The following is a 23,718-nucleotide window of genomic DNA, read 5'->3' on the forward strand; positions in this document are numbered from 1 at the left end:
AGTCTAAGTGCTCAGTCTGCAACAAGACTCACAACCACCAACCTTCGCCCAAGAAATTCCTGACCCAACACTGAGCAGATATCACCGTGCACTGGCACTTTCTCCAAGTTGGCTGTTAATGAGAGCACCTCTGAATTACTTGCTCTGCAGAGAGCCAAAGATTGACCACAAGATGGAGGGGGCTATGCTCCAGACCAAGTGAGAAATAAAAGCATAGCCAAACATCTGGGCGTGAGGAAGGTGAAAGTCCATGTCAGGAGAACCTCTGACCGTTAACTTCTTATAAGCTTCCTGTATTTGCCTAAATGAAAATGGCAAGTCGCTTTTTCTATCTCACTCTGTGTGATTTTAAGCCGTATGAGCTGCTTGAGAAAAATCCATTCTGATAACTTAAATCTCTAGCAACTTTTAATTTTGTTTTAAAGCAGATAATGAAATTTGTTCTAAACGAAGTCATCTTTCAATAACTGTTTTCAATACACAACGACTGAAGAAACCATTCCTTCCTATTTAAAATCTACCAAGTACCCTGGCAGGTCAGAGGACATTTGTGCAGCAGAGAGAAAGGAGACGGAGGAAGGTTCTTGCGCAGGTGAGGGAAAAAACAATAAATCTACCAACAAAATGACGGGGGCTAAAAATGAAGTCCAAGCACATTGAGGGAAGAATCACAGCACCTTCCATGCCCGTGGGTGACCAGCTTCCCTAAAGGCCTGCCCTCCCAGTCACTGGGCACGTGTGTGTCCTGCTACACACCGCTCCCCGCAACTGTCACCCAACCCTCCCCTGGCCCAGGTGGCTGGGGGCACACGTTTACGAGGAACCAATCACAGTAATCACACCAGTTTCTCTGTTCTACTGTGATGGTCGTTCATATACAAATGAAGGAATGAATGCACAGAAACTTCTCGAATTGTGAAGGGGAACCACTTCACTTTTCAAACAGGTTTAGGTTCTCCTTAGTCTGCAAACTTCATATATACTAGAAGTTCCTACAGTGTAAGTCAAGAGAACAAAATGTATTTTCACTTTTCAATAAATGTCCAGGCCTAGTGACACAACAGATTCTATAGCTGGCCAACTGGAACGCTTTCACTGTAAAATGTTTCCTTAAAAATGCTGCTGATGTTACAAAATCCAGTGAACCCAAAGTGAAGTCTCTGGAGAACAGCTTTTGTAAAAGGCTTTCCCTCTAGCTTCCTTTAGTGCCTGCTCCGCGAGAACCGTAACAAAAAGTGGAAAAGGTAATCAAAGTCGTAAATAGTGCTTCATGGAAAGTGCCTTTTTTTGGTCCTAAATGCGAGTTAAATCTTCATGAATCCTGCTAAGACTATCCCTAACCTGAAGCCTGGGACACAGGCATCCCATCACCAGCTCCCGTGTGCCCTGCAGACTCCAGGCCTCCTGCCCTCCCCTCAGCTCAGCCTGTGCCCGCTGCCCAGGGGCCCATCCAGGTCCACAGCGCCCCCTGCAGCCTGGGTGAGCAACAGCAGCCCCCCACCCACTGCGCCTCCCTCGGGAAGGTCCAGGCGGCTCTGCTTTCTGTCTGTCGCAGCTTAAAGAGCAAAGACACAACCTGCTTTTTCACGCACATCATCTTTCTCTCTCTCACGGTGGAAAAATGCATCAGAGAAAGAGCAGTTAGCATCCTATAATAATACTGATGGAAAAGAGAAAGTATCACACAGCTATCCCAAAACAGGTGCTGTACCAGGTGCATGGAAAGTTCTAGAGTGTGGGGGGCGGGGGGATGGACATGACAGCTAACCGCGGCAGAAGAGAAGAAAAGCAGTGCATCCAATGCATGCACCAGATCCTGAGGATGCTGCAGTATTTCCAGGCTGGTGCTCCAGATACACAGAGAATTACTGATGGTACAAAAGCAAGGTGATCTAAGTCATGCTGTGTGTATTCCTGGTGGCAGGGCTGCAGGGGTGCCGGGAGCTGGCAGGGGCAGAGAGACTAGTTAGTGGTAGGGGCTTGACTCAAGATGAGTGAGGAACTGGTGAACGTGCACCCATAGTCAGAAACTGCAGTGAACCAATGTCTACTTAACGTGTCTCCTTGGAGAAAAACAGTGTCTTTATAAACACTGCGAAGCCTTTTTTAGTGGTGGCATTACTAAACCAGAAAAAGAAGCTGCTCCTATCAGTTTTCTATTCTGACAAAGACTCCAGGATCCAAAGGGCACCAGCCCCTTTGCAGAAAGGGCTGCTCAGGGTCCCAGTCAGTCGCCACATACGCCCCCTATACCAGCCCCCTCCTCTGGAGGAGGGCATTGCAACCCACTCCAGTATTCCTGCCTGGAGAATCCCATGGACAGAGGAGCCTGGCAGGCTACGGTCCAGAGGGTCACAAAGAGTCGGATGCAACTGAGCGACTATTATATACTAGACTTCTGGGGCTCACAAAATTTCAGAGTTGAAAGTGAATATGGTTTTCCTGGAGTCAAACATTCAAGCTATAAATGGCCTGGTTGAGGACTGACTCCCCAAGATCCCAGACGTGCAGAGAAGTTCTTTTCCTTTAAACACATTCACAAGTTCCTGAGTGAATGTCTTTAAACCAGGCAAGCCAGGCCTACCCGTTTGCAAGAGTCTTCCATAGTCTTGTTCCTTCCAAATCTTTCTTCCTAGCCTGTTACTACAGCCTTTCTGGACTCAACTTCAAATTACCTAAAAGGGCCCCCATTTCAAGTTTATAAAGAGCTGTGAAATGGAGAATTTATCCCCTTAGAAATAAGATCCAGTTAAAGGTGACATTTTAAATTTGCAGTCCTACTGAAAACTTTAGCTTTTATTATAAATCCTTCTACCTCAAAAGTTATATAATATTATAGTTTCTTCAATTGTAACTTTCTATGACTTTCTTTTTTTTATTATTTTATACTGGACTATGGTTTTCACTAAGAATAACATACATGCAAGATATAATTAATACCAACCTACTTCCCACTTACCAAATTACACATTATCTCTTATCTGAAAACAAGTTTACCAGGAGAGCTTACCTATGACAGCACTGTTAATAATAAATTCAGCATTATATAAAATGCACTTCTACGAATATCTGAGGGCAGCCACACAGTCTGATAAAATCAGAGAGCAGCCATGCCTTCAACCACATGACAGGCTCACAGGCAGAAAAGTAAGCCCCACGGCCCTGACCCCAAAGTGCAGGTCGCCTGGACGGGTGCTCCTCTCTCCGAGTGTCTCCTCCAGCTCCTGTTCTCCCTGCTCTCCTCCTGACCTGCAGCTCCCCCAGCCACCCCTACCCTCACAGGTCTGCTCCTGGCAGGCGTCTCCCTGGGTGATGGCGCGTGTGTGACAAAGGCAAGCCAGCAAGGCCAGCTGGGTCCCCCCACCACCACCACAGGTGACACGTCCTCATGGGCCACATCTGATCCACTTCCTGACATCAACACAATCACCCTTGTTCCACCCAAGGAGCCCCAAGGCCCTTCCGGGCGGGGCTCCGTCTTCCCCCAGAAGCTTACCTCTTTCACGTGGGTGTGAAAGGACACCGACATGTCCAGGAGGATCTTCCGCTGCTCGACGCGCCGCACGAAATCCTGTATCCGGTCCTCGAGCTGATGGGCAGCCTGATAGATCTCTTCCGGGTCACATTCCCCGGTCTGGGCCAGCTGCTCGGCCGCCTCAAGTAGCTTATCTGCATTGGTGTACGTGTTCTGCACGAGAAAACGTTCAGAGACACAGGAGGTGAATACCAGACAAGCTGGCCAGGCTGGGAGCCATGATACACTGGAACAGAGTCGGCAAGTGCTGTTCCTTTCTGCACATCAACAGGATGGGGAGAGATGATTCTAGGAGTTCAGAACACCTCTATCAGCAGCCTTTGCCATTCTTAATTGAGTTAAACTCTGAACCTCACTGCAAAGCGCTTCCGTCTGGGGCCGTGATGGGGTTATCTGTAGGCAGTCACTGGCTGTCCTGTGACTCACAAAAGGGCTTTTGACTTTTTGCTACAGCCAGAAGGGAGCTCGCAGCCACAAATGCCTGCTTCACTTTTTCTCCTGGTTTTATGACGGGGTGCAGAGTTCCAGTTTTGTGTCTTTTGGCATTGATGTACCGCTTTAGGATAATTTCCCAAGAGTAAGTGAAAAGGTTACGTTGCAAACACACAAACTGCTGTCTCTTTTCACATGTTTCTGCTTATCAGCAATTCTGTGCTTTTTTCCCCCCCTACTTCAGGGGTATACTGTTTTAAGAAAAAAGAAATAATAACTGCAATGGCTATACAGTAGCCAGAGTTTTAAAGAGCTGAGGGTTGAGTGCAAAAGGGTGTCTACAATACTCTGAAAATTATTCTATTTGAATTTTTGATAAATCAGGCTGCAAAGCAGTTCCTCAAATCAACAGGGCTGTTAGAGACCTGATGCTGTTAAGGGGAAATGCCAAAGAGAGGGTGCTGATGGGGATAGGGAACAGAGAGCCAGGCCGGAGGACCTCAGACAGGAACGAACAGAATCCAGGCCCCCGACGAGGCCCAGAGGAAGCGTGCAGTTCCTGAGACACTGGCTGAGCCCGTCAACCTTCTTCTCCCCCGGCACACTCATTCATGTGCCCCCCCAGCCCCTCATTTACCGAGAGGACCTGAGAACAGCAATGGAGCAATGGTAACAAGCAGGGTGGTACCCGGATCTCTATTTCTGAGGACCATTCTGCCCTGCGGGGAACCGGGGTTCTGTGGAGACATGGCTGATTCCAGTACAAGATGAGCCCCAAAGCAAGCAAAAGCCCAAGGACAATGTGGACAGGGCAGAGAAGCCAGTGTGAGGAGGCACACGCTGGCCACGTGAGGGGCAACTGAGCAGCAGAGGGGACAGTGAGGGTGACGGAGGGTCATCCATCCAGTCACTAGGAAACCAGGAGTCCCCAGCGACACCAAGAAGCAAAAGTGGACGATGGACAGCATGTTACAGCATTTCAAAGTACATCCTCACAAAGTACTCAGTAATGACAAAGGGGGAAGGACTCGCTTTACAACGGAGCCATCTGGCAGACACCACCTTAAGCCAGGGGTCGGAGTGGACACCAGACGTCACAGGACAGATTAAACTGCGCGCTGCTTGACAGGAGGGTGTGAGGAGGACCCAGCAGGGCTTCTGGGATACGCCTGCTGAAGACGTGTAACCAGAATACAACCGCAAGGAGACATCGGACAAACCCAACGTGAGGGGCCTTCTCCAAAACGTCGGGACACAGACGTTAAGGAAGGACGGAGGAGCGGCTCCAGGCTGAAGGACACCACGGGTGACTCTACACGGGATCCGTTAGACATGGACACCATGGGGTCTGAGTGTTAGAAGGTAGTCACGTGTCAGTGTCAATTTCCTGATTCTCATGGTGCGATTCTGGTTGTACAAGACAATGTCCTTTCTGGTAGGAAATACACACTACAGACAATGGTTGCAGGGAAGCAAGTTCTCTGGGCTGTATTTCCAACTTTCCTGCAAGTTTAAAACCTGTAGAGATTAATCCTTTGTCAGTTGTTTCATTTGTAATTATTTTCTCCCATTCTGAGGGTTGCCTTTTAATCTTGTTTACTGTTTTCCTTTGCTGTGCGAAAGCTTTTAAGTTTAATCAGGTCTCATTTGTTTATTTTTATTTCCATTACTCTAGGAGGTGGGTCACAGAGGATCTTGCTATGATGTATGTCAAAGAGTGTTGTGCCCGTTTTCCTCTAAGACCTTTATAATTTCTGACCTTACAGTTAAGTCTTTAATCCATTTTGAGTTTATTTTTGGGTATGAAGTTAGGAAGTATTGTAGTTTAATTATTTTACATGTAACTGTCCAGTTTTCCCAGTGCCATTTATTGAAGAGGCTGTCTTTTCTCCATCTTCATTGCATATTCTTGCCTCTTTTGTCAAAGGTAAGGTGCCCATAGGTGTGTAAGTCTAATCTCTGGGCTTTCCAGCTTGTTCCGTTGGTCTATAGTTCTGTTTCTGTGCCAGTACCACACTGTCTTGATGACTGCAGCTTTGTTGTATAGTCTGAAGTCAGGAAGCTTGATTCCTACAGTTCAGTTTTTCTTTGTCAAAATTGCTTTGGTATTTGGGGTCTTTTGTGTTTCCATACAAACTGCAAAACTTTTTGTTCCAGTTCTATGAAAAATATCATTGGTAGTTTGATAGGGACTGCACAGATTTCTAAAAAGGAACTGACCTGGGTGTTTCTTTAGAAGCTACAAGACCAGATGACTGTCAAATGGCACCTTGTTTTCCCGAGTCACTCGCAAAAAGCTTCACGTGGAAAGCACTGTTGGTTTCTTTTTTAAAACTCCAGTGTGAACATGCAGCATGGCTGCATCTTCCACGTTTCAGAAATTCATTAGCCTGGAGTCATTCTACTCACAATCACTGTACAACATAAAGAAGGACTGGGTCTTCAGATCAGTCAGGAGGTTCTTGGCTCGCCACACTGTGTGCAGAAATGGTCCGATGCTGGACCAGCAGGTCTGAACCAGCCTGAGACCAGGGCCCGGGTAGTGCAGTCAAGGGCCTGCAGCAGTCACACCAGCTGCAGGACTCGCTGTCACAAGTAAACATGAAGCTCTTTCCAGGTTCCTCCTTCTCCAAACACCAGAACTGTTCTATAGAATAATCTATATTTAGTACCTTTCAAATGAATTCAACCATAAGACTTTTGACACTTCCTTTCTGAATCTCTGTCATGTTACTTCACCATGTCAAGTTTTGAAGAAGTTGACTTGAAGAAAAATTCGTTTAATACACTGCCAGTTCAACATCTTGAAATTAAAGACAATTTAGAACTCATTTTACAAAGGACTCTTCAAAAACAAAACCCCAAGACACACACTAATGTGCCTTAAACTTAACTCGGAAAAAGAAATTTCTTCTCCCTAAACCCAAAATCTGTTTTACCTTATGAGCACGTTTCAGAAAAATGAGAAAAGGCTCTTCATTAAGCAATAAAGATGCTTCTGTTTCTATTTTGAAGGTGCCTCCAAAGGCCATTCTGTCCAAAAGAACCCTATAAATCTGAAGCATGACCTTAGATTTACCTCGTACACAGGACGTGCGTTACACCTTGTTTTGACAGAAAGCATTCAGAGATGAGAGGGTGGAGAGGGAAAGCTGGAGAAGGCAGTCACTCCGGGCCTCAGCCCTCCCTGGAGGAGAGCAAGGCTGATGTTACTTTCTTCTCTGGGAAGAGCCAGACAGCTTTCCATGAATGAAGCTACAAACGCAAAGCGCGATCTGGCTGGATACCCAGACCACTGTTTGCCGAGCCCCAATCTACTGCACGTGGTCTTAATCAAACAAGGCTCCGTCTGGAGCCACCTTGCAGCCCAGGGCTCTCCTGACTTCAAATAGTGTCCTCCTAGCCCCCTCAAAGGATCTTTATCGAGCAAGGTGGGGGGTTAGGGAGAAGAAGGCCACCCTATTTCTTCAAGCCTGTGAACATCCCCACTGTACTACACCGAATCTGTTCTTATCGTCCAGAGTCTACAGGGTGTCCCCCCCTACCCCCACCCCGTGTACTCTGAGCAGAACACACTCCTCTCAGAACCAGCCCGAAGGGCGCAGTAACGCGTGGTGTCTGCAGGTACACGGGAGGCGGGCACTGGGTTCCGGCGCTACATCAGTGACCCCTCGGGGCTGAGGTTGCACACACACTGAGGTGGACACGTGTGTGTGGAGGCAAAAAGCATCAGAGGTTTTCACTCAAAGGTGAGTGGAGGGGATTTACCTAAGTGGCTGGTCCAGGTTACGGTCAATTATGACAGAGTGCTGAATGTCCACCCTGGGCCACGGCACGTCACTGCAGGCCCCGGGTCACTGTTTTATCAGCTAGAGACACAGAAAGCTAGTTGGCCTGCCACACGGCAATGAGGAAGCAGAGGAAAGTCACCCAACAGTCCTTCAAAACCAGCCGGTCTCTAAAAACATGGAGCAGAATCAAGGGATAGTCTTCAAGAGAGGGGATATATCTATATGTTAGTCACTCAGTCTTGTCTGACTCTTTGCAACCCCATAGCCTGTAGCCCACCAGGCTCCTCTGTTCGTGGGATTCTCCAGGCAAGAATACTGGAGTGGGTTGCCATGCCCTTCTCCAGGGGATCTTCCTGACCCAGGGATTGAACCTGGGTCTCCTGCACTGCCGGCGGATCCTTTACTATCTGAGCTACCAGGAAAGCCCACAATATTTCATCACAGAAAGAAAAGAGCTAAGAGAACGAGAAGCTGGAGATGCTGGGGAAAGAGGCCAGAGGTGAATGGCCGGGTCCTGGCACTGGGGTGGGAGGGGGCACAGGTGGCCAAGTCAGGGTGGAGAGCTCAGAGCCTGCTCCCACCCAGGCGGGTCTGCAAAGGCCCACCAAGAGGAGAAGTGCGGTGTCTGACCATGGCCCCCCCAGTACCTGGTAGAATGCCTGGCACAGGACCAGTGATCAGGTGAAAAATAGAGGGACGGAAACAAGGGCAGATGTCTATAAAGTGAGCAAAAGCTGTTTACACTTAAGGGGCTTGTCTTTTTTTTCATGCCTAGTTCATATCTGAGCTTAAGGAGTTCCAATAAAGGGAGAAGTGGGTACCCCTTAGAGTCCCAGGGAAAGTGCCAAAGATGATACGAAAGACATGAAAATCAGGGGGGAATGGAGGAGACAAGGCCCTGCCTTTCCCGGAACTGGTGTGAAGGCAGCCCTCTGCCCGGGATGCTGCTGCTGCAACCCTTGGCTCCCCTAGAGACCCGAGGACACAAACGGGTCTCACAAAGAAAGCGTCCCACCCTCACTGCCCTGAACACCAGTGCTGACAAGCGTTGATGGTCATCTTAGATCTGAGGAAGTAAGTTCACCATGAAAAGGGCTTCAAAGGTAGCCACAGAAGGGAGCTCCCTAATTAAGAAAGGAAGGAACCGCAGGAACTAGAAGGAGGGGTCCACGGGGTGCTGGCCACACAGGAGGATACTCGGCAGACAACGCTGGGGTGCATTCGGGAAGGCGCAAGGATGGGGCTGGGCAGGCGAGCCCACAGTCACGGGTGAATAAACTACTTGGGGCAGGTGTCTGCTGTCCTGCCTCTTAGAGTCTTTGGTGTCTTCGCTCAGAGGATCCGAATTTCAAATCCATCCTCAAACCACATGGCTGCGGCAGGAGCTTATCTGATGGAAATGTCAAGGGGAGATTAGAGCACATTGCCCACATTTCTTCGGCTATAAGAAGAAGGCAAAATATTTACCAGCATCCATAAGAAGGAAGCTCACATGTAACGTGGAAAAGAGAAGTCTACAGACCCACACACAGCCTTTCCCAACCTGCTTCTAAGATCAAGAAAGGTGAAGGCTGGGTTGTCACTTTAACTTTACACATGAAGACTGTCAAGGAGGTAACTTTCAAGAGGCATTTTTACTGAACAGGACTGAAGCGCAGTTTGCTGTCTTATCCCATGACCATCTCTCACATCAGTTCCCTGATAAACCCAGCACACAAGTGAACCAAAACTCTCTGTGATGTAAAACCCATGGACACACACGGCGGAAGTTTACTCCTCATTTGGAGTTATAGATTTTGAGATGATATCATCAGATGTATATTGATACTCTTCCTTTTATAATTGAAAGCTCTCTTTATTTCTAATGTTTTTATGTTTTCAAGTCTATTTGCTCAATACCAACTTTTCTACACCAATTTTCAGTGGTTCGCATTTGTCTTGTGGATTCTTTTCTAACACTTTATATACTTTCACAGCGTGTTGCAGTCCATGGGGTGGCAAGGAGTCGGACATGACTTAGCGACTGATCAAACAGCAAAATACTTCCAAACTTCCTGAGTATTTTATGTTTTAGGTGTGCCCTTTGAAAACAATACATAGTGTGACTTAAAAATATATATATATACAGAGACTCTTTTAACAAGTATAATCTATTTTGCATTCAGTGTGATTACTGCTATTTAGGGACAAATTGCTACATCTTGGTCTTCCCTGGTGGCACTAGTGGTAAAGAATCTGCCTGCCAATGCAGGAGAGGTAAGAGACGTGGGTTCAATCCCTAGGTTGGGAAGATCCCTTGGAGGAGAGCATGGCAACTCACTCCAGTAATTCTTGCCTGGAGAATCCCATGGACAAAGGAGCCTGGCAGGCTATGGTCCACAGGCTCGTAAAGAATCGGACACGACAAGTGACTTAGCATACACACACATGCACGTTACGTCTTGTTCTGGATTTCTAACATGATTTTTGTTGTTCTCCTTTCTTTCACTTTCACCAGACCCATTTTCTTGAGTTTTTATTTACCTGGTTTTCTGCAGTTCTTTTCTCTTTATACTTATGGAAAGCAGTGCTTTCTATCCTGTCTTTAGTGGTCATTCAACAATGCTACCATGCACACCAGAGTTCACAAATCTAAGATAAGCACTGCCTCCTGCCACGCCCCTCAGGACTGCTCTCCACCTTCTGTGTTGAAGTGCTCTAGTGTTGTGCTCCACCTTGCTTTGCAGGGGTTTTTGTTCTGGTTCGGTTTGATGTACTTATTTATTGGCTGCATTGGGTCTTCACTGCAGTTTGCAGGCTCAGTAGCTGTGGTGCTTGGGCTTACTTGCCCTGCAACATGTGGGATCTTACTTCCCCAACAAAGAATCGAACCTGTGTCCCCAGCACTGGAAGGCAGATTCTCAACAACTGGCACCAGGGAAGTCTCAGTGGCTCAGTCGCGTCCGACTCTGCGACCCCATGGACTGCAGCACCCCAGACTTCCCTGCCCTTCCACCATCTCCCGGAGTTTACTGAAACTCATGTCCATTGACTCAGTGATGCCAACCAACCATCTTGTCCTCTGTCATCCCCGTAGTAGAAGAAGTCTCTACCATCTTGCTTTTAACCTCCCCCCAAGTCTGTCGTCTTTTGCTTACATGGTCAATCCTTGGATTTACAAACACATTTACCAATTGCTATGCTCACTGCCGATCCTGGTCCTTCTCATGTGCTCGGTCGTGTCCAACTCTTTGTGACCCCATGGACTTTGGCCTGCCAAGCTCCTCTGTCCATGGGATTCTCCAGGCAAGAATAATGGAGCAGGTTGCCTTTTCCTTCTCCAGGGGATCTTCCTGACCAAGGGATAGAACCCACATCTCCTGCATTGATAGCTGGATTCTTAGCCACTGTGCCACCTGGGAAGCCCCTCTTCCTTCTCATACTTCCTTTTTATTCATTTAATTCATTCATTCAACAAACACTGCTGGACACTCAGCTGCACCACAGCAGCCTTGTTCCACGTGCTAGTGACAGAGACATGAACACCACCAAGTTCCTGCACTGGTGGGTTTATATTAGGAGGGGGGCTCCCGTCACTCTGACTGAGCCATGCACTGCAGTTCTTCTATACGGGTTTATATTAGGAGGGGGCTCCCGTCACTCTGACTAAGCCGGGCACTGCGGTTCTTCTGTACATGACTGGTAAACTCTCAAGTTCATTTCTCTATTTCAGCTTCACTGTTGAGCTGACATCCACGGGGTATGGAATTCCAGGTTCAGAGTTCCTTTCCCTTAGGACTCCATCCCACCGTCTTCCAGAATCTGCAGTTACGGGTGAGAAGTCAGCTTCGAGTTTTTCTCAGGGGTGGGACGCTGTCATTTCTCTCTCTGGTGGTTGAGACTCTGCCTTTGGTGTTCCTCGGGTTTACCACGTGTCTCAGGATGGATTCATCCTACAACTCCTGAAAACAACTTTTACCCCAGCTAGCACACAGTTAAAGGGAAGATAATCCCTCCCTCCTTAACTCCTCTTTCTTTCAAAACAGAAAGCAAAAGGAGAGGCATATTTACCAAACAACAGCCAGCTGCAGGAAAGACCTAGGCCAGATATACCACCTATGACAGGATCACACACACCTGACTTCCCTTTCCTTCCAGCAGCCCCCACCGTATCTGCTCCTCAGGTCAGGGAGTCAACCTCAGAAAGGTTAAGAGACTTTTCCAAAGTCACACAGCTGGAGAGGGCTGTGAATGAACCACACCCCTGCCTCCTATTTCTGAAGCACAAGCATTTAAAAGAAAGAGAAGAGGGGAAAGAAACGCTGGCCCCTCATTACAGACATTCAGGGATTGCTCTTCTCCAAGTTACAAACTAGTCAACAGAGACTGGTACAATGAGTATGGCAAAAGCATCCGAGACACGTTCCTGTTTCAAGATCATCACAGTTTACCGTAGGATTCACTGTCTAAGTCATCTTTGTGCCCAGACAGAGACAGCTTCACTCTGAAAATCTAGGCATCATCTCAAACACGCCTCGCTGAAGCTAAGTCATCAGAGATGGAGCTGAAACTGTAATTCAAAACCAACCGCAGAGATATTATGGGAGAAAATGGTAAGGTCTTACCTGTGCTACTTCTTCAAAATCCTCATGACGTTTCTGCAAAGCCCTGGCCCGATGGAGCGATTTCCCTACACCTGTGTGTTTGCTCAGAAATGCTTCTCCGTGGTTCTCGATCCAGTCCAGCACCTACAATGAAACACACACACACATGCCATAAAAACCATGCCAGCCTTGTTCAGTGTGAAGGGCTATCCATTAAAGATACAGTTCTCTTATCAAAACTGTAAAACGCAAGAAACAAAGGAGAAAAAAAAGTAGAAGCAATCAGACACTAACTTGTTGAGAATTACACCTTCTGTCAGCCTTCCCACCATGATTAGGAGTAATCAGCTCTTACTTTAATAACTGCAAATCTGCTTATGTATACACGTTACATGCAATAACAATTCAGTGAAATTTCACCCCAGTTTATGCATCACCAAGCTACCCACACTGCCTGGGTTTTGTGTGGGATCACAGTCATTAAGACACAGAGGAGCCCTTTAACTTAACATAAGGCTCAGAGTTTCACGACTCAGACAATTCTAGTTTTTAACTACTGAGTTCATGTTTTCCTGTCTCTTCTAAGAGTTGAAACATATAAATAAAACTCAAGAAAACAAAACACTTAAATGCCTCTGCCCTGGTATTTGAGGATCATTTATTCCATAAACTAAGCTGTTGTGAAAACTGAATATTTCATGAACGTAAATACATAAAAGTTCTTGGTAGTTGAAATCCGCCACACTGAAGAAAAAGAGTGAAAGTAAAGCAAGGTGACCCAGTGTTTTGAAGGTCATGATTGGAGCTGAGCAGGTCTCTGGCTCCTGTACTTGAGAAACTGCACAAACAAACCATTGAGACAACAGCAAAAACACACTTGTCTCTTTCTGATGGAGAGGGGAGAATCAGCAAAAAACAGTCAGTGATATTTTAGCTAGAAACTTTCACGAAAAGATATTATTTAAATACCTGAAGGCACATGTTCATGTATTTCACGTGTTGCAAAAGTACTGACAGTCACCTGGCACTCGGTAATTAGTAACCATGGTAACTAAGCACACAGATTCAAACAATGTTGGACTAAAGAACTGACCGTGGCCACGTGGCCAGGACAGCGGTCTAGAAGGCACCCTGGAAGACCTAAGGCGCCAGTCACTTAGGTCTGCAGGTAAATTGCAAAAGTAAAGGCACCTGAGGGTGGGGCATGTAATGCACAGTGTCAGTAATACTGCAGTCAACTCTGTATGGAGACAGGTGGGTGCTAAATTTATCATGGTGATTGTTGCATAATGTATACGAATGTCAGGTCACTATGGAGCACAGCTGACACTAAGACCTAACGCTGCACGCCAATGATACTTCATCTAAGAAACCTGAATAAAAGCGGCCTTGATTTGAGGTTCGTGGCTACAAAACTGGTCCCTCGCCCTTTGTCACCTGCACCCTAGACAGATCAGCTGTGCAGACAGGCGTCTAGAAAAAGAGGCAGCTGGAAAGGGCCAGAGCCCACTGTCCAGGGACAACTGGACTTGTCCTCCTCTGCTCCACCCCACGGACCTTCTGGCCTGACTGAGGGGAGGAACCTTTCTGCACAGAGCTTAGCAAGCTAGCAGTGCTTGTAAAGAAAACGGGCTGGGAACCTGAATAAATCTCTGGTGGTCCTCTGTAAAGACCCTTGTAGAATGAGTAGATGTGTGTGTGTATAAAGACCCTTGTAGAATGAGTGGGGGTGTGTGTGTGTAAAGACTCTTGCAGAATGAGTGTGTGTGTGTGTGTGTGTGTGTGTGTGTGTGTGTAAAGACCCTTGTAGAATGAGTAAGGGTGTGTGTGTAAAGATCCCTGTAGAATGAGTAGGGGTGTGTGTGTGTGTGTGTAGACCCTTGTAGAATAAGTGGGGGTGGGAGTGTGTAAAGACCCTTGTAGAATGAGTGGGGGAGGGTGTGTGTAGGTGTGCACGTGTGCACACGCCCATGGTAGAGGGTGAGGTGGGGTCTGGACGTGCAGTCTTGCAGCAGGTGCTCAGGATGAAGACACATGTTCTCCTTGTTACCACAGTTCACTTCTGCACCTCTTGTCAACACCACACTCTGCCGGTCACCCAGGATCTCAGTTAGAGCTGATTCCTACTAGATCCATCTATCTGTTGGGGCAGCCTCCCAGTCCATCTGCAAGTTCCCACCCTCCCCTTGTTTCCAGTCCCCTGGGCCACAGCCTTCCTGAGCTGCAGCTTCCTGCTTGCTCAGTGAGGATACTAACGGGGATGCGAGTTGCCAGGCACCTTATACCCCACATGGCAAGTACACAGCACACGGGCCATCCCTACACACAAACCACCACCTGTGGCAGCTTCCATCTCCTGTCAGGTTCTTCTATGAACCTTCCATTGCTCTTTAACCAGTGCGCTTAGTGCAGTATTTTTCTTTCTTGAGATTAGAGAGACCTTCAGTACCACCATTAGTAAGTAATGCCACTTTCACCACTGACATCAAGCTGCTGAACTGTTCATGTGACAGTCTCTTAGTACACATTACAGAACACAGGTTCCCCTCTCACTCCTAAAGAAATGTCCAGTGACAACTTCATGATGTCTCCACTTCAAAGAATGGATACAATGAACAGAATGGGCCTCTGGGCACGAGTCCAGCACCAGGCAGAAGACTAGGACCAACTATTGATCTATTAAGCTTGAAAAGAGTCAAGAGATATGTAACACCCATGCTACCGTCCACCTGCCCAAAGGGCTAGGAGATACTTTTTTAAAACTACAACTATAAAATATTTTGTATATTCCTCAATAGTACCAGAGAAAGAAAAACAAGGTTGGTAAACAGCAAACCTGATGAGTACTGATAACTCAATACAGACTTAAAGTAAAGTCACAATTTCAAAAAGTAAAAGACAAACACTATTCCGTAGAAAGAGATGGAAGAAGCAAAACAAGAATTTGTTTCTCTTAGCCTTCAGAAAGCATCAGTTGGAAAGAAAAGCTATTATGATCCAACCACTTAGGATTACAAATGGGCTACAATTTTTCTAGTGGTTTCTTTTAGACAGAATTATAAACATCAGGTGAAACTATATTTCCAACAAACGTGAAAGTAAATCAAAGAAGACTACAAATCCCAAGCACATTTTGAGAACAGTAGCAGGCGATTACGAAATCTAGGACATGACTAAGCAACTGAACAAAAAAGATCATATTCAAAACCAAACTTCCCTACAAGGCTTTTGCTCCTCGCAAGTCTCCCAGATGGCCGAGGAATCCTGAATGAACGCACCTGCCCAAGGAGCATCTGAAAGACAAGCTTGTAGAACTTTCCATTTAAAACATAAAAATATTTTCAAGTCAGGGGCTCCGCTCCATCAGGCAGGGCAGCTGGCCCCTCCCTCACTCAGTCGTGGGGGTGGCTGCCATCTCCCTGCCTTGCGACCTCCCCCAGAAGAACAACCAGGCCAGGAAAAAGGGCAGAAGTTGCTCCTTCTTTACAGGCACAAGAACAAAGCTGGGAAGTTGATGCCTCCTCGCTGTTCAGAGGATGTGGGGCAAGCTTGTTCCTCTGTACTTCAGTGCCCTCTAATGGCACCGTGACAGCTCCAAGGCTGAGGTCACTCCACAGGGAGCCACTGAGACTTAAGACCCAGACAATGGTCTCAGCATCTAAGTCAAAAGGTCAGCCATGCAAGAAATCTTACAGATTGCTTAACTCCACTCCCTGCTTGTAATGTAATTACAAGGCTGAAAGCGATGATGGCAAATACAGACCTGAGCTGATCACAGGGCCCTCCGGCTCTAAATTCTGTGATGTGTGTGGCGTGATCCAACCCATCTATCCTAAAGGAAATCAGTCCTGAATAGTCATTGGAAGGACTGATGCTGAAGCTGAAACTCCAATACTTTGGCCACCTGATGCGAAGAACCGGCTCATTTGAAAAGACCCTGATGCTGGGAAAGATTGAAGGCGGGAGGAGAAGGGGACGACAGAGGATGAGATGGTTGGATGGCATCACCGACTAAAAGGACATGAGTCTGAGTAAACTCCAGGAGTTGGTGATGGACAGGGAGGCCTGGCGTGCTGCGGTTCATGGGGATTGCAAAGTCAGACACGACTGAGTGACTGAACTGAACTGAACCTTTTAAAAATTACTTTTCCCATTCTTATTTGGAAATTAATCTAAAATAGTCCAAAGTTGTCCAAGAAACATCTTAATATCTCCAGATGTTATCCCGGAAATAGGTCCGGATGTTATAAGCAGCTTAAGTCTAGCTACTGAACTATAGATATACACATGTAACTACAGAAATACACATACACCCATAGGCACACACAGCCAATCCCTGCGCACTTTCCCCTTAGGGCAAGGGTCCCCAGGCTCCAGGATCTAACGCCTGATGATCTGAGGGGGAGATGATGTAATAATAAGAAAAAAAGTGCATAATAAATGTAATGTGCTTGAATCATCCTGAAACTGTCCCCCTACCCTGGTCAGTAGACAGTGTCTTCCATGAAACTGGTCCCTGGTGCCAAAAAGGCTGAGGACCGCTGCCTTAGTGGACCCTGGCAACGCGGCTAGACTCCCCAGAGGAGACCAAGCTGCCTGGGGCTTGTCCTGGGCTCTGTCCTCTCGTGTCATCCTGAGCTCGGACCCTGGCAACGCGGCTAGACTCCCCAGAGGAGACCAAGCTGCCTGGGGCTTGTCTTGGGCTCTGTCCTCTCGTGTCATCCTGAGCTCTGAGTGTGTGTGTCACTGCTGACAGAACCCAGTTCCCACAGGCGTGGGACAGGCCAGCTCCACACCCTGCCTTCCTTATCGCATACCCTGTGGGCAAGAGATTTGTCTCTTCTCCCACCCTTCTTAACCCCACAGTTGAACTGTTGGCTCCGTTGGAGCTGCAGTTTCTAAGATGACTCTGACAGTCAAGTCTCTTCTCTGGTCTTGTGATAAAAGGCACTGAAAACTCGCTCTGAAGCCACCAGAAAGATCAGCAGTCAGCCTCTGTCTGCTCCCGGCAGGCTCCCAATCCCTAAGGAAACATTCGCTCCAGGACTCCCTAACTCTGCCTGAGAAACTCTCCAGGAAAGATGAGCATCCTGTAATCATTCTTATCAGGAGATGAAATCAGATCTGGGGGCATGGGAACGTAAACAGAAGAGGATATTAACCTCAAGGTTCCGTAATGATCCAGATGAGAAAACCCATCCTTCTGACTTCAATTAACAGGCACAGGACAGGTGAGGTACAGGGACCATCCCTGAAGAGCCAGGCCCAGTGTGGGTAGAAGCCCTGGGGTCAGGCATCATCGACGGATGTCAAAAACCTAGCTGGCAAAAGACTAGCAGCCCGGGACCCAAGGTGGAACCGTGACTTGCTTCTCTGTGGACCTGAAACCCATTTCTTTGTGTTCAAAGGGCCGAAATCTTTAACATTTTAAGGATCTCGCACGCTGGCAATGTTCCCAGGCAAGGAAATGCTCCCTCCCTTCTCCGGTCACCCCTAACTCCCCAACATTAACCATGAAGGTTCCTTCATGAAGATCCCCCAGTTAGACGATGACTCCACTGGAGGGCCAACTCTCTTCCATTTCTTCATCTACTATTCATTCATTCAACAAATACTCAGTATCTATTATCCCAGACACTTGGTAAAAACACCAGAGAATGAGACACAGCCCACTGCCCCCTGGACCTTCATTCCTGTCCGCCAAGACCCCCTGACTTGCATGTTGGTCCAAGATGGGGACCCAGCCTGTCTCCTGGCCTGAAATCTTGCTCTCACACCGCACTTGTCACCCTGCAACCAGAGCCATCACTCCAGGGTCAGTGGATCAGGTCAGCCTGCGGGTTTGACCTCGACATGGTGAGACGGGGAAGTACTAACCCTCTGCAGGCTGGCTGAGAGCACCAGAGAAGACAGAAGCATTCCGGGCGCTCAGGTTCACAGAACCGTCCCCTCGGTGTGTCCCGAAGCTCAGAGAAACAACTCTAGAGCCTCAGGCGTGGGGGTCACCGTTCCAGGCCCGCCCCAGCCCGGCTCTCCAGACAGACACTGCCATTGCATCTCTCCTCCATCCCCCAGTTCCTGTCGTCCAGTCCTCAGGTGCCTGACTTTCCACCCACCCGTCCAAGACCAGCTCAAACCGCGCTTCTCCCAGGAAGATCTTTCTGGCGCCTGGCAAACTGTCACTTACATCTCGGTATACAGGAGCCTTCATCCTGATCACACGCTGTACGCCTGATGTTTGAGGGTTCGGACAAAGCTCCTTGGAACCCCCAAATCTGCTTAAGTCCTTATGGCACAGAGACGTCCCCTTAGATGGCACATGCATGGCAGGTAGATGACCCCCGTGAGGGTTCCTGGTTTTATTTACTCCCTCATCTGGGGAGCAACTTAATGGGCAAGATCAAGTTCATGCCTTGGCAAAGTCATACAAAAGGCAAAGACACAGGCACTAACTCTGAGCATATTATGGGCTAATTCACTGGACTATTAAACAGTCCATTCTCACTAGACGAGTCAAAATTGACCTAGTCAACATGTTTATCTCTCAGAATATCACACATTTAATTTTAGGTATTTATTTTTAAAAAAATGAATGAAGTATGGACGAGACACATCTAGAGTGGACTAGATCTGCTTTACCTGTTTTGTTTTTCTTCAGAGTATTAGCCAGTAGTCCAATACCCACCTGGAGAAGAGTTTTTCCAAGAGATAGCTCAGCGAGGGTGACAGTCACACACATGAAGGGCTGCTGTGGGACAAGGTGGGAGGACTCACAGGCTTTTTTAGGGGAGCATCTCCCTGTTAGGGGGGCTTCTTTGGGGGGCGTCAGCCTATTTCAGGAAAATGGGTTTCTGGCGCCCATTCACCTCACTCAACATGTTGAAGCCACTAAATCCACCAACCCGAGAGGTGGGCAGACCACACCACTGAGTGGGGGAATGGGTTTGATGGCATCCTGCTATGGCCTGCTTCCAATGCTCCCACCCCACGTGAAGGGGTGCAGCAACGATGCAGTGTGTTGTTATAATAAACTGAAGCTGGTCCTAAACTGAAAAACACTGCCTGGCAGTCACATAGTCTTCACTTGTTCATTCATTCATTCAACCAAACATCAACTGAGGGCTGCCCTGAGAGTAAACGAAAGGCCAAAGGAAAAGGTATACTATGTGACCACCAAGAAATATGACGTGCGTGCATGCGAAGTCACTTCAGTCAAGTCCGACTCTTTGTGACCTTATGGTGTACAGCCCACCAGGCCCCTCTGTCCATGAGATTCTCCAGGCAAGAATACTGGAGTGGGTTGCCATTTCCTCCTCCAGAGGGTATTTCCCACCCAGGGATCGAACCCACGTCTCCGAAGTCTCCTGCCCTGGCAGGTGGGTTCTTACCACTAGCGCCATCTGGGAGCGACGAACAGTATCCATTTAATTTTTAAGCTAACGGTGACCAAGGTTAATACTGTCTAGTAGGTCAGACATGTGTTTGGGCGAGTCTTCAGCAAGTCTTCCAGCCGCCTGCCCCACCCTCATCCTTTGATTTGGCCCAGGGTCAGTGCTCTGGGACAGCACTTCAAGTCCTCCCACCCCAAACACTGTCCACACAGAAATTATGAAATTGCCTTTGCTTGTTTTAAAAACAAACAAACAAAAGAAAACTAACCACCAAACCAAAATTACGCAGGTTTTAAAAATCAAATGCCATACCCCCACGCCTTCCCTTCCTCGGGGGCACTCGCTATTAACGGTCTCACGTCTTTTCTTGCAAGAATTTTTCCACAGACGGGGGTACCCTCTTCTGGGAGGGCCGTCTTCACATGAACGTCTTCATCCTCACCGCTCGTGTGGAAGCTCTTTTTCTTCTTCCTCAGTATTTACAGATGCCGCTTCACGACCCAGAGCAAGCCAACAAAACCACACGTGGGATCTCTAATTGGCTTATTATGTTTCTGTGGACTTTGGCTGCTTTGGTCTTTACAAGTGTGTCTGCTGCTGACAGCATCTTTCTAAAGCTCTACTGTTTTCTTCGCTTATCCTCAGCTTACCTTTCCTGGCCTGTGCTCAAGACAGAAGAATTTTTCCCTGTGTGTGATTAACTTTTCGAGTTTCAGAAACACCTTTTCAGTTCTGACATCCTACAGACTCCTCTGAAGGCAGTTGTTCGCTCTGCTCCATGCTATGAACTTGGTTCCTTGCCTCACAAGCCAAACCGACAGAGCAATTTCCTGTTTGCATAACGAGTTCAAACCATTCCCAATCATTTAATCGACAAAACATTTCCCTTCAAGAGCAATTATTATTTCTACGGAATGCTCACAGAGCCGTGGACTGCAAAACACCTTCTCCTGCCCACGTCCAACCCTGTACTGGTTCCTGAGAAAAAACACGGCTGGCTTAATGAACTGGTCTCGCAATTATCATAATTACTTTTCTACCTAGAAAAATTAATGTTGGCTGTTTTCAAATTCAAGCACAGCTAGGGCGTGGCCCCAAGCTACGTGGTCTGACTCATCAGCCGGTTCCCAAAAGCTTCCTTTTCTGAAGAGAGAGTGGTCCAGGGGCTTATTCTTATGCTACTGGACACCCCAAGGAGCTCTGAGAGCTGGAGAAGGTGGAGGACAGCCGCTGCTCCTGTCACGGGTCCAGCGTGCACGCTGGCCCGTGGGCTCCCGTCATGGGACCAGAGTGCATGCTGGCCCGTGGGCTCCCGTCACGGGTCCAGAGTGCACGCTGGCCCATGGGCTCCCGTCATGGGTCCAGAGTGCACGCTGGCCCGTGGGCTCCCGTCATGGGTCCAGAGTGCATGCTGGCCTGTGGATACGCAATGGACACCTGATCCAAGGGGTACGGACACAGGCGAGAAAATCCTTTAATAATTACAGCGAAACTGTTAATATTTCACAGTCTGTGACAGTTCGGGGACAATTAAGAGAAACTAATAATGGTGCTTTCAACCTCACAACTTCAGTTCCCACGGTGACGCCAAGACCATGACTCCTCCACCTTCTTTCCCTGCCAGTCACCTTCTATGACTAAAACAACACTGCAAAGAAGCACGTACTGCATCCACGTGATGATTCCTGAGGCGTTTTGAACATGCACACTTCAGAGAACTCAAAAATCACCAGCAGAATCAAAGCAAACTATGCAAAAATGAAACAACAGAGGGGCTTTGCTGGTGGCTCAGTGGTAAAGAACCCACCTGCCAATGCAGGACATCCAGGTTTGATCCCTGATCCAGGAAGACCCCACATGCTGTGGAGCAACTAAGCCCGTGGGCCACAACTGTCGAGCCTGTGCTCTAGAGCCAGGGAGCTGCAATGGCTGAGCCCACGTGCCCCAGAGCCTGTGCTCTGCGACAAGAGAAGTCACGGCAGCAAAGAGCACCTTCACTAGAGAGTAGACCCTGCTCCCTGCAACCAGAGAAAGCCTGCACAGCAGTGAAGACCCAGCAGAGCCAGGAATAGATAAATAAATACAATGATTAAATATATACACAGAGAGAATAATTAAAAGGATCTGGAACTCACCAGACTCCCATTAAGAGCAGAAGAGTGGTCAGTGTGTGTGGAGGACCCACGTGCACTCCCACACGTCAGCCCAAAACCTGACACCCCTAACCCTCAGGTGGCCCTTGGGAGACCACAGTCTGAGCCACGCTCCAGGTCCGGAGGGAGGCTCTGTCCCCAACCCATCACTGCGGCCTCAAGCCACCTCCCCAGATGCCACGGGCTTCCCCGCACACCCGGAATTCCTCATCGCGAGTGACACCTCATCTATACCCTTGCTTCCCCTCTGTTTTAGGGCAAAGGCATGACTTTTATCTTCTTACTAAAGCTATATCGTATTTTATAAGCCCCCCTCCCCGCTTTAATCCTCAAAACCCTGGTAGCAGGACAATCTTCCTTACACAGTACCGGGACAGGGCTTACTCTTAACATTTGTAACAATAACAAAGGTGTCAACTGTTTAGAAACGGATGGTCATAAAAGCTCACTTTACGTTAATTAGTCAACTATTTATGAAGCACTCTCCAGCCCCTGAGATGGCACTTCCTGCCAAGTGGGGAGAGAAACACGATTCGCTTATAATTAAGTCATCCGATCGGAGAGAGACCTAAAACTGTCCCAGCACCGTGCACAAGCACGGGGACACTCTTCTCACAAAGAAACGTAACCGAGGAGGACCTGCTAGGAGACTGAAACCGAGGGGCTCAGGGTAGACCCTGCCTTGTCTCCTGTGGTCCGGGCACACGAGCTCAGGGCGGGAGCAGCTGGAACACGCGTGCTCAAAGCGCAGCTCTCATCATGGTGAGACAGAAGCTGCACACGTGTGTGTGTGTATAAGCTGTGTGTGTGTGTGCATGTGTATGTGTGTGTGTGTATAAGCTGTGTGTGTGTGTGTATGTGTGTGCATGTGTGTATTATTCTCTCCCCCATCCGGTCTAGTTCAATTTCTCGAGCACACATGGGTCTCCTCTATGACACCCGCACCTACACTCATCCAGCACAAGTCGCTCCCAGGAGGAGGGGCGCCACCACACGGACCCCTGTGAGGACACCCGCACCCACAGGCTCACCCCCACGAGGCGGGCCTCCCCCTCACCTGCTGGACGTCCTGCTGGAAGACGCACAGCTGCAGCCGCTGGTGGAGCCGCACCTTGCGGTGCTGCCAGATGTTCTCCAGCTGCCGCTGGTGGTGCAGCACCTCGTGAATGACGTCCAGGACGTGGTGCACGGCCTTCGAGTAGTTGGCCGAGGCTGTGAGCGAGTCGGAGCTGCCGGGCGTCAGGGGCCGCTGGAGCTTGTCAAGCAGCGACTTCCCGTCCTGGCTCACCTGCCGGCGGGACACACGAGCCATTATAAACTGGCGACTGCTCCAGAAGCACGGCTCTGCCCAGGCCACGCTGCGGAGCCTGCCTTCCAGTGAGCGCAGCGGGCCTGCACAGACACACACCCACATACACACACCCACACCCAAACGTAAATCAGAGTTTCACTCAAAGGCACGTTCTATAAAGACTAAAATCAAATTTAGAACAAACCCATCAGTTATTCAATGATGTCACAAAACCAAATGTGGCAAATCACAGAGTTGAAAGAACTTTTAATTTTCACAAAACACTGTAGTAGATGCTAGTCTTAATAAGCATGGTATTCTGCCTGGTGGCTTAGATGGTAAAGAATTTGCCTGCAATGAGAGAGACCCGGGTTCGATCCCTGGGTTGGGAAGATCGCCTGAAGAAGGGAATGACAACCCACTCCAGTATTCCTGCCTGGAGAATTCCATGGACAGAGCAGTCTGGCAAGCTACAGGGTCCCAGAGTCTGATACGACTAAATGACTAACACACACAAACATTTGGTCTTAACTGACATATGC

General features: G+C 48.2%; 1 protein-coding gene across 1 annotated transcript in view; it reads right to left on the reverse strand.

Annotated features, from left to right (window-relative positions):
* The window catches only part of TRIO (trio Rho guanine nucleotide exchange factor), a 349,468-nt gene that overhangs the window by 158,355 nt on the left and 167,395 nt on the right, over positions 1 to 23,718 (reverse strand). Inside the window, exons 9-11 of the mRNA XM_081520842.1 lie at positions 22,943 to 23,173; positions 12,363 to 12,485; positions 3,497 to 3,688 (exon numbers count right to left, since the gene is read on the reverse strand). Of these exons, the coding sequence (XP_081376968.1) occupies positions 3,497 to 3,688; positions 12,363 to 12,485; positions 22,943 to 23,173 (546 nt within the window). The remainder of the gene's footprint in view (positions 1 to 3,496; positions 3,689 to 12,362; positions 12,486 to 22,942; positions 23,174 to 23,718) is intronic.

The sequence above is a fragment of the Giraffa tippelskirchi genome, chromosome 8 (genome assembly GCF_054371585.1).
Source record: "Giraffa tippelskirchi isolate mGirTip1 chromosome 8, T2T-mGirTip1v1.2.pri, whole genome shotgun sequence".
NCBI lineage: Eukaryota > Metazoa > Chordata > Mammalia > Artiodactyla > Giraffidae > Giraffa > Giraffa tippelskirchi.